Source organism: Delphinapterus leucas, chromosome 7 (assembly GCF_059928025.1).
Source record: "Delphinapterus leucas isolate spDelLeu-1000000601 "Yukka" chromosome 7, BTC_Dleu_Yukka2, whole genome shotgun sequence".
Taxonomy (NCBI): Eukaryota; Metazoa; Chordata; class Mammalia; order Artiodactyla; family Monodontidae; genus Delphinapterus; species Delphinapterus leucas.
The window spans coordinates 76,338,154-76,350,373 of NC_143135.1; the positions used below are offsets into that span (position 1 = coordinate 76,338,154).

General features: G+C 36.3%; 1 protein-coding gene across 2 annotated transcripts in view; it reads left to right on the forward strand.

Moving 5' to 3' along the window:
* Positions 1 to 12,220, forward strand: part of ARHGAP42 (Rho GTPase activating protein 42) — a 285,948-nt gene that overhangs the window by 206,173 nt on the left and 67,555 nt on the right. For both annotated transcript variants that reach the window (XM_022562065.2, XM_089915446.1), the window contains exon 6: positions 6,598 to 6,708. In XM_022562065.2, the coding sequence (XP_022417773.2) occupies positions 6,598 to 6,708 (111 nt within the window). The remainder of the gene's footprint in view (positions 1 to 6,597; positions 6,709 to 12,220) is intronic.

Genomic DNA, 12,220 nt, shown 5'->3' on the forward strand with positions numbered 1-12,220 from the left:
ATGAAAAGATGCTCGACATCACTAATGATTACCGAAATGCAAATCAAAACTACAATGAGGTATCACCTCACACCAGTAAGAATGGCCATCATCAAAAAACCTACAAACAGTAAATGCTGGAGAGGGTGTGGAGAAAAGGGAACCCTCTTGCACTCTTGGTGGGAATGTAAATTGATACAGCCACTATGGAAAACAGTATGGATGTTCCTTAAAAAACTAAAAATAGAACTACCTTATGACCCAGCTACTGGGCATATACCCAGAGGAAACCATAATTCAAAAAGACACATGCACCCCAGTGTTCATAGCAGCACTATTTACAATAGCCAGGACATGGAAGCCACCTAAATGTCCATCAACAGAGGAATGGATAAAGAAGTTGTGGTACATATATACAATGGAATATTACTCAGCCATAAAAAGGAACAAAATTGGGTCATTTGTAGAGATGTGGATGGACCTAGAGAGTGTCATTCAGAGTGAAGTAAGTCAGAAAGAGAAAAACAAATATCATATATTAACGCATGTCTGTGGAATCTAGAAAAATGGCATAGATGACCTTATTTGGGAAGCAGAAATGGAGACACAGACGTAGAGAAAAAATGTATGGATTCCAAGGGAGAAAAGGGTGGGGTGGGAGGAATTGGGAGTTTGGGATTGACACATATGCACTATTGATACTATATATAAAATAGACAACTGAGGGGAACATACTGTATGGCACAGGGAACTCTACTTAGTGCACTGTGGTGACCTAAATGGGAGGAAAATCCAAAAGAGAGAGGATATATGTGTATGTATGGCTGATACACTTGGCTGTGCAGTAGAAGCTAACACCACATTGTAAAGCAACTATACTCCAATAAAAATTAATTTTAAAAAAATCAACTGCCTCAAAATCAAGGGTAGTTTTTAGAGTCTCTAAAGGGTTATCAGGTTCTTGGTAACTATGCGAGGCCACCCTTAGATAAGACATTGCTTAAACCATCAAGAAAATGTTAACTTTATCATAACTTTCAAGTCCTCTAGAGTTTATGCTTTAATTTTCCCTGACAACCTAGCTCAATATTTAATACTTGTTAGTTGCCCTCAATCCCTTGAGCTATGATAGAATATTCATTCTGGTTTTGTATTTAGTTGGATGCTAGAAAAACATAACACGGTTAGTAACATCCTCCACTTGCCCCACTATACACACACACACACACACACACACACACTTTTTTTCCGGGAGGCACAGCCTGCAATAGAATACAACACAGATATTGTGCAGAGAAACTCCTCAGAGCATATAATGTAGTCAAGGAAAAACGTAGCTTGCTTTTTATTTATTCCTCTATCCTTCCAGGAGTCAAACCAGTTATAGGGTGATGCTGCCACACACGTATTTAATTCTGTAATACGGCATTAAAAGTCATCTGTTCCCTTCCAGAGCAGCTCTGGTCCTTCTGTCAGCACCAAGCCTATTAAGTTCTCAGAAAGACCCCTCTGTGCCTTCTCACTGGCACAGCTGACTCTTTGTTCATTTTGCTCATGGAAAATAAGTGACTGCCCATTACCAGGACTGAATTAGGGGTCAGCTTGTGTTGGTAAATCTCCAAGGCCATCAGCTAGATGGACCACTGGAGTAAACAGAATTGGAAACAGACTCGTCAAAATTATGAGCTTTACAGTAGATGAAAAGAAGCTAATATTTGATATGTGAATGGATAATTTCTTTCTAAGCAAAAAATAAGAGGAAGAGATCATAAAGGAAATGTAGAAAGACCAGAATGCATGAAAGTAATCTATTTCAAAAAAAAAATTCAATCAAATTAAAAGGCAAAGTGTTAGGAAATTTATATAATATTTGACACAGGATAACCATCTTTTATATATAAGATGTGTTTGCAAATCAGTGTGAAAAAGATAAAGACTTTAGTGGAAAAAATGGGGTAAGAATATGGAAGGGCACTTCATCAAAGAAGAAATATAAACCATAATGAATATTGTAAGTTTCAATGTCACATGTATTAAAAAGTGCAATTGAGTAATAGTAGCAGCATGTTATTTTCTTAAAATATAATATCCATTGTTAGTGAAGGTATGGGAAACTGAGCATACATTTGCTTTTCTGGTGGGAGTATGAAATCACTCAATAACTTTTGAGGTAAATTTGACATCATATTTCAATCAATGTTATATGTACAAGACAGTTGAAGTGATTTTATTGATAGAAATTTGCCCTAAAGAAATGATCATAAAAATAAATTGTGTAAATATGTTGATCCAAGAGTTATTCACAATGCAAATTTTAGAAACATCTGAAATGGCACAAAAGAGTGATTGGGATAAATATACAAATATAGCTTGGCCAAAAATGGAATTGATATGGCTGTGAAAAGTTTTATTTGGAAAATCATTTAAACACATTTGGAAATATTTTTTGGCCTAAGATGAAAAAAAAACACAGGATTTAAACCAGAATATACACTATTATTCAGGTTTTTTAAAGTAAGTTTGTGTTTGTGTGCATGTTACACATCAAAATATTGATAGTGGGGCTGCAATTTTTGTTTTCTTTACATTTTCCTGTTATATTAATGAACAATGAATAAACTTATAGTAATGAATATGTATTACTTTTATAGTTAGGAAAAAAGTAAAGGGATTCCTTTTAGGAACCCAGAGTTTGGGTTTCCATCTATCACTAAATACACTTTCAAAAGGTTCCTCTTCTTCCCACCTCCTGAATGAAGGGAATCCCTCAGGTTCTACCTCATAGCTCTATTCTTATCCTTCAGTTTGTGTCCCTACTAGCTCTGCTCCTTCCATTGTCTATAACATCTCGGCAAGTATCTCCCACCATCATACCTGACCACCTTTGCACTGTCCACTGACTGGTTACCAGGACTTCCGACTACAACACCTTAGTGACACATGTGAAATCTCACACATTTTCTCAAATTTGCTTCTCACTTCTTTAATTCTGTTAATGCTGGTATTATTTCTTGTGTCAAAATTATCTTTGACTTTTTTTTTCCCCCTTGCTTCTCACACCCACATCCTTCAACTTCTCGTTCTAGGATATACCAAACACCTTTACCCTTATCAAATAAGAGCTCTCCTTATACTCATATGCACCCAGCTTTACCATTGAATCAACACATTCTACTGTGTCCTCACTTTAATCTTCTTGAAGTTCACCTCTGATCTTGTCCACACCCTCCTCAAGCTTTTGCATGGTTTATAGGATGACATGTCATTCTCCCTATTTTGCCTCAATTCTCATTTCTGACTGTTTCAAACCAACACTTTCAGTCTATCTACCGAAACATAACTTCTCCTGACTTTATTCCCTCACCGAAACTCTTCTTTTATCTCCATGTACTCTAACCTCGCCATTCTTCAGCATCCAGCTTAAATCCTTTCTCCTCTGGGAACGATTCAACAAATATCACCTGAGCCTTTTTCCTCTATTTTGAATTGAGACAGCTTATTGTGGTTAGGGAAGAAGTTAGGTACCTGCAGAAAGAACTATGTGGTTTTCTTATGTAATTAACTTGGTTTCTTACTAGGATGACTTTGCCACATAAATAACAGCTTATACCTGTTGTTCTGGAATAATTACTACTCCTTTTCAGTTTTAAAAGTTTAGACAATAAATTACATAGTTATTCTACCTCTCCAGTACAAAATACATGACAGTTGCTAGTGGGTATGTAAGTAAGTGTCTGCTACACACTATGAGCTTGAGTACTAAAGGAATTCGTCTGAGGTAAAAGAATGTCTTTCTAAATCTTGTACTGAAGAAAAGAATTAAGCTATTGTATTCTATTAGCACTGTGCATTCTAGATGACCTTTCAAAGCAGATTCAGTATATTGAATTTAGTTGTTGAAGTCTAGGGGAAACCAGGCACAAAATTCCAAGAATCCTCTCCCAGTGGAGACACATAGGACTTAATTCCCCCAGCAATGAGTTGTGACAACATGTGTGAAATGTGGTCTACTAGAAACTCATAGACTGAGTGCCCATGGTTTGTTTTGGGGGCTTGTCGTATAGGCACCCTCTGCCCATCATGCACCCAAATTCCGGACTCCCAGAAAGAAAGCAGGTGTTCAAAATAAACCACACTGTTTGCACAGTTTCAGCATAGTGAACTACTCTTATCAGTTAGGCTGGTGGGAACCCTCCCAAAATCCACATTCCCATATACCAGCCAAGGGCCAACCTTGTAAGCAGGGCTTTCAGTGGATAGTATTCATGCCTGCTCTGCTAACTTTTTCTGCACAGTTTTGTTGACCAGAAATATTCATTTTAGGCTCTAAGATGTCTCAACATTCTAGTTTGTTACTGTGTGCTAGTTGACACAAAGACTATCTTTTAAAGTAAATGAAAGCTTCAGAAATAACTTGTGGAATAGACTATTATCTCTGAGACTGAAATTATTCTTGCATCCTTTACACCCAGTGGTGTACTGAAGCTTCCTCTTGGAGAGCTGATTTTTTCATCTCCTTCTCATCACTCGTTCAGTGATGTTGTGTTTGTGATTTGGAACTGGCTATTTTGGGAATATTTTACCACAGGAAACAGCAAATACTGCAAATCAGACACCCTCCCCCACCCACAAGAGAGCCAACTGTTAAACATTTATTAGCATACCACCACCTGTACCCCCTTACCGTTTGTTCTATACATAGTGTGTTCCTCTAAGCAATGGTAAAAAGAAAATATATATGATTTGTGTGGAATAATGACTTTGGGTGCTGAGAAGCTTCTGGTCCAAATTTCTTACCTGATTTATGTGTTCTTCTCATATATTAGTTTATAAACTTGAAATTCTCAAGTTTAAAAATGCCTACTGAGTTGCTTATAATATTGGGCCATTTTAAATTATATAAATAATTACAGAGCAAGTAGTAAGTATATATAATTATTTTTAAAAGTCTTTCTTTCAAATGAAGTTTTAAGATGCTATGCTAAGCCAGCAAACCTAATTTTATCTTTCTTTAAGCTTTTGTTTGTTAAATTATCATTGTAAAATGGCTACAAAACAATGTCCTATTCCCAAATTGTTGTTGGCAGATACTTGGTATTCCAGAGAGGCCATTCTTTTCATCTGCTTTTAGTGATCTCAGCTGGCAGTGAGGAGTGCGTAGCTGGGCAATGAAAGTAAAATCATGCCTCCCTACCCAACCAAAGTCAGTTTTAAAGACAGCATCCAAGGATGATGGTGGGCATAGAAGTGGGAAGAGAATGTGCATGGTATTGATGGGGCATGATTCATTGCTTGGAAGCTTTGCATTTGGGGGCTCTGTTACCAGTATTATCTCTGTAAGAGTTTACCTAATATGTGGCTCTGCTGTTTAATATTCTGATGATTTTTTTAACATCTTTATTGGAGTATAATTGCTTTACAATGGTATGTTAGTTTCTGCTTTATAACACAGTGAATCAGCTATACGTATACATATATCCCTATATCTCCTCCCTCTTGCATCTGCCTCCCATCCTCCCTGTCCCACCCATCTAGGTGGTCACAAAGCACCAAGCTGATCTCCCTGTGCTATGTGGCTGCTTCCCAATAGCTATCTGTTTTACATTTGGTGGTGTATACTACTCAAAGCAATCTACAGATTCAATGCGATCCCTATCAAACTACCAATGGCATTTTTCACAGAACTAGAACAAAAAATTTCACAATCTGTATGGAAACACAAAAGACCCCAAATAGCCAAAGCAATCTTGAGAAAGAAAATGGAGCTGGAGGAATCAGGTTCCCAGACTTCAGACTATACTACAAAGCTACAGTCATCAAGACAGTGTGGGACTGGAACAAAAACAGAAATGTAGATCAATGGAACAGGATAGAAAGCCCAGAGATAAACCCACACACATATGGTCACCTTATTTTTGATAAAGGAGGCAAGAATATACAGTGGAGAAAAGACAGCCTCTTCAATAAGTGGTGCTGGGAAAACTGGACAGTTACATGTAAAAGAATGAAATTAGAACACTCCCTAACACCATACACAAAAATAATCTCAGATGATTTTTCCTCAATTAAATCCAAACATTATGCAGTTTTCATGATCTTTTATAGTGTGATTCCAGCCTTGCTTCTCCCTCCTTCCTTCCACTTACTTACTCTGAAGGCAAACTCTGTCAGACTCTTTCATGCCTTTTTCCTTTTTATGGGAGTGACCTCGTTTTTATCTATGACTCTTCACAGCCAGTTATTTGCCTTAAGATTCAACTCAGAACACCACCATTTTCTCCCAGAATTTGTCTCTTTCTTGTGATTCCCATAGATTTCCATATATTTTTACATACCCCTTTTATAATAATTTTTTAATGAATGTTGTGTGCTTGCTCTGTGTGTGTGTGTATGTGCATTTTTCTTCCCATTTGAAACACTATAAGCTCTTGAGGGCAATGACTGTGTTTTCCTAGCCTCTGTATTCCCAAGACATAATAATTGCTATATTCAAACTTTTTGAAGGACTTAATTTTTTTTTAATGATTTTAGAGTAAAACAGGATTTGAGTTCCTCTCTAACAGAGAACCTTCAGTAATTGCTCCCTGCGTCATGATTTGCCTTTTTTGTGCTTTTTAGGCAGATACACAGATTGACCGAGAGCATCAAAACTTCTATGAGGCATCACTAGAGTATGTCTTTAAAATTCAAGAGGTTCAAGAAAAAAAGAAGTTTGAATTTGTCGAACCGGTAAGATTTATTTTCCCTATAAAATAGTAGGTACAGTACATCTCTAAAACAAAATTTGCATTTTTTTCTGTTGAAAATTACGGTTTTTTTAAATATAAAAGGAGAGAGAGGAGTGGGGGAGGGTGAGTAGGTAGAGCACAGAGCACTTTAGGGCAATGAAACTAATCTATAGGACACTGTAATGGTGGATACATGTTATTCATTATACGTTTTTCAAAACTCATAACACGTACAATACCAAGAGTAAACTGTAATGTAAACTATGAACTTTAATAATAATATGTCAATATTGGGTTATCACTTGTAACCAATGTACCACACTGACGCAAGATGTTAATAATTGGAACTCTGTGTGGGTAGGGGCCAAGGGTGTGTATGTGAACTCTATAATTTCTTTTTTTTTTGAATTTTTAAATTTTATTTTATTTATTTATTTTTTATACAGCAGGCTCTTATTAGTTATCTATTTTATACATATTATGAATTCTATAATTTCTGCTCAGTTTTTCTATAAACCTAAAACTGCTCTAAGAATAGCCTATTGATTTAAGAAACCTAAAATTAAAAATTAAGGTGTGTATATTACATATACCTAAGGGAATATACCTCACCACTAAAGTGACCCATTTACCAAACCTTTAGTTGAAGGGAGAATAGGTAAGGCTGTATTTCTTCCTTTGTTCCACCCTGCTTCCTTGCAAGGCTGGGACCTGCCTGACTTTCCAGTGAAGTCATTTATTTTCCTAAGTCAGTGTAAAAAGTAATGGATTCCCTAATGTAAACTGCATTATAGAAAAAGAACAGGTGGCTGGTCTTTATAAGCTTGCTTCATTTTCTTAGCATTTTTTTCCCAAGTAATACCCTAATATGTTACAATATTGCCTGAGTAGGCATCTTCATGAGGTATCATCTATGATGAATAAGGGTGAGTTCTATAGCCAAGATAGTGCTCAGTTCCAATGTGATGATGGAGTAGCAATCATAAAATATGTAAGCAATCAAATATATAATTTAAGCCATACTTTGCTTCCTAGGTCAGTTTATAAAAAATCTATTTATAATGGGAAATAAAATACCCTATTCCTATTTTAGTGGAGGTGACATGGAGAAGGGAAGATCCATTTCAAAATATATTTGAAAATTTTATTTCCTGATGAAAGCCCATCAGTGATTCCCTAAAGATGATGAGAAACTGAGACAAGGCAGAGTCTGGGAAGAGTCATCAGCCCCTGCCTGGCTCCCAGCCCCTCTGCTTCACTCCTCTCCCTTCAGCCGTAGCCACCTGACTTTCTGCTGGACACTTGGCAATTTTCTAAGGCGAGCCCTTCAGCTAGAAGGATTTAAGGAACCAGAGGCCACACCACAGGCTCAGGGATTTAACTTTAACCCTCTGTTTGGGATGACAGCCTTGACTCCAAGTTCTGTTTGCCAAAGAGCTAAGTCCTGAAACCCCTTAGGGTGAATTGATAACCTCTTATTTAGCAGATGCTTTGAGGATCTGATTAAAAATTTGGGGGGGGGGGCTCTCCGAAACTCATCTGGGGTTCATGGACAACTGGTCAGCCTAATAAGCCCTAGTCAATGAAGATGACTAATGCTTAAAATTCCTACTCCCCTTCTCATGGATTAATAAGTTCTGCCTCTGAAGTCTATCATGGTTTTTGAAGCCTCTCTCCTTGCTGGTAAACTTCCTCCTTATGGCCTGCCTCTTGGAATTTCTGAATTTTAGCTCTTTGTTAGAATGCCCCCATTAATTCTGATGATTTTCCTTCATTACCTGTTCCCATTCCCTTCAGATTCTGTGCTCATCTTCTCTGCGGTTCTTCCTCACACCTGGAATTATCCTTTTACATCTGTAGTGCCTCGCTCTCTCTGAAGAGCTATGCAGGTAGCCTATTCCCCCATCTGAGCCTCTTTTATAGCCCATCCTGTCTGGGAACAGTGAACTAGACCATTCTGTAAGATGACACCAGGTATATAAAGAAAAGGTTGTAAAATTGTTTGCTCATAGGTCACAGAAGGAATGATAAGAATTTATGAAGTCCTGTGATAATATAGGAAGAGAAATGGAAATTGTCCTTCAATTGAAATGTGTTTTCTTCTCTCCCTCTACTGTATCCCGAACTGGGACGGTCTGATGATAAGTCTTCTGTAACGCATGCCTTTCTGGTGACACCACAATCAAGGTCAATGTTAAATTTGTCCTTCTTCCAAAATATTTTCCTGGCTGCTGGATTTTTCCTATTAGAATGTCTGGCCAAACCAAATAGTACTGTCAGTTTAGTCTCCTTCTCATTTCCAGCCGCAAAGTCTCATCCACGGGGTTTTACTTAATTTCCACCCCAATGTTGAGAAGAATAGAAACGGGAGCGATAGAACATGGGCATGCTGCTCTTTAGGTTATACATTTACAAATCAATTTGCAGGAAAACTTTCAAAATTTCAAAAACAAAGCCCGGAGGAGCTATAAACATAAAAGAACATGAGGATACTTTAATATCTTTGCAGGGTTTTTTCTGCAGAAATCCAATTCCTGTTGCATAAAGTTTTATACTGCAGAAATGAAGCAGTCTATGCCAGTTTACCTGCAATTTATTTAACAAATAAGCATTAGAGTAAAGCAAAATACTTTAGGGATGCAACTAATCTCATACAGATTGTATGATATCAAGTAGAAAATATAAATAGTCCTGGTGATTCCCATTAAATAATATTCTTACTTTATGATGATCATTTGAGATAATTTTACATTGTTTCAATTAATGTCAAGATCCTACGATAGTTGATCTTTGAACAACATGAGTTTGACTTTGTGGATCCCACTTATATTTGGATGTTTTTCAGTAAATACCACAGTACTACACAATCTGCTGGTTGGTTGAGTCTGAAGATGCAGAACATACCAAGGCAGGACTGTAAAGTTATATACAGAGTTGCAAAGGTTGTGTGTGTGTGTGTGTGTGTGTGTGTGTGTGTGTGTGTAGGCGTCCTTAATTCCCAAATTGTTTAAGGGTCAATTTGTACTTACAATAAAACTTCTACAGAATATTCAGATGATATTAGGAATAGATGTTCCTACAGTGTCATTATTCTAAGGAGAATCTAGGTCTAATACAAGGGAAAAAGAGGGGGCATTTATATATTTTTTATAAATTATTTTTGAAGTATACAGAAAACCAGCTTTTTAAACTCAGTTCTCCATTAGCTTTATGATTTTAATGGCCTTTTTTCCCCTCTGTTTATCTATCATATTTTATTTAGAAAGTGATGGTAGCTAACTCATGATTTTAGACCCGTACTACCCAGTATGGTAGCAACTACTTGTGTATGTCTATCAAACCCTTGAAATGAGACTAGTTGTAGATTAAGATGTGCTCCAAGTGTGAAATAGATACTAGATTGAAAAGGCTTTAGTACAAAAAAATTTTTAAAAAGCATGTGAAATATCATTAAAACCTCTTCTATATTGATTACATGTTGAAATGATAATCTTTTGAATACATTGTATCAAAATATTAAATTTCACTTGGTTTAAATTTCTTGTGACTACCAGAAAGTTAAAAATTTCACATTGGTTTGCATTTGTGGTTCACATTATATTTCTGTCCAGCCGCCCTAGCTGCAACCTTTGAGATTTGCCAAAAAGATATTTGAGTTCAGGTCTGTAATGGGGGAAAAGAGATCATCAGCAAGAGAGAAACATCATCTCCTGACTCTTGACTGTAAGATCCTCCTACTTCTCAGAGTTGCCTGGAGTTTCTGAGAATTTTGAGGGATTAGGAGAAAAAGCTTGAGAAGTAGCTGAACATGAACAACCTACCTAAGAGAGTTTAACCCCAGTGTCTCAGAAGTCTGTTATGGGACATGAAAGTTTGTGGTTCAGAAGACCAAAAGAATCTTTTTATGACAACTCCTTTATGGTTCATTCAGCTGCAGTTGGTGTATGTTTTGATTATAGCCTTTGAGCGTACTTAGTTGGGACTAATGTTTTGTGAGCAACTACTATGTGTCCCATGTTTTCTGTGTTCTCCCACATGAACCCCACCACGGCTTTATTATTAGTGGTTGTTATCCTTCCAGATGAGGAAGTTAAGTCACAGAAAGATTATTAGTTGTCTGAGGTCACAAACCTAAAGAGGGGGAGAACCAGGAATCGAGAACCCAAGTCTGAAGTTACAGTTTTGTACCACCTACTGCTTTAATGGCTACTTGATTACAAAAATTAGTTCTTCTTAATACTTGCTCTGACCAAATAAAATGGATGACCCTAGAAAATTGGATTGTAAAGCTACTTTGATTCCTTAAAATTAGAAAAAGACAGTAAGAGATTGACCTTTACTTTGGTAAAGGTACTTGAGTCAGGGCACATACCTGTCCATTCATTCACCTGTTCTTTCATCCTTCTTTCATCATCCTGTTTTAAGTTGTCTCCCCAGGCCACAGGTGACTGGCCACTTTCCATGTAGAGACAGAAAAGTATAATGGCTGAGTGACAATAAGATGGAATTTGGCTTCAGTCGTAATAACTGTGTTAATTTGGCACGCTTTTCAAAGTCTGTGTGCCTCAGGTTTTTATCTGTCAATCAGGGATAAAAATTTGTATGTAGTTCCCAGGATTGTGATGAGTCTCAACCGATGCACAGAGTAATTGCCTGGTTCATTATTAACATCAGCAAGGTATCAGCTAGTGTGAGCTCTCACATGGACTGTTATTACTAGATATGAAAACAGTATTGATGAATCATTTATTAGTGTGGCTTCAAAGCCAGATAAAGCTTTTTCAAAAACACATTTTTAATTTTAACATTCTTCAAAGTATACATCTAAATTCCATAATAACATTTTCACTTTAGAGTATTTTTTAGCCTTCATTTTAGTCTTTTTGAATTATGTTTAAAATTCATATGATAAATGAAAATAAACTATTAAATATAAACTAAAGCACACTGCTTTTGATCCTCTTCCCTTATTCTGCTGAATTTAATTTTAAATCATTTTCTGAAGAAAATTTCAGGTAATTTAGTTAATATGCTTTAGTTTTTTAACTTATTATATCATGAAGTATACTATAAAATGCTTTGTGGGTTCTCTAAAAAAGTTTGAATAATTTTGAGACTGAACACCAGCTACTTGCTAAGTTAAAAAAAAGACTATCAGATAGTATATAGACTTTCAGGTCTTGAAAGTCAAACCTTTTGTGTTCTTTTTCAATATGATTGGTTAGCCTTAATGTAGAAAATTTAATTTAGGGAAAATTAAAGTGAGACTATAAGATAATGTCATTTAAAAAAAAGAAAAACACTGTAGGACTAAAGGTTACATTTGTATCCTGCTGAAAAACCTAAGTGCAATTGTTCTATAAAAATGAAACCATAAAGCTCTCCTCAGCTCGTATATTTTTAAATAAAAACTGTGTTGGTTTTTGGATTTAGTTCTAGATACTGTCATTGAACATCTGAAATTTATAATAGCAGTTAGATAGTGAATAGAATTTTGGGAAAGTAAGAAAAAA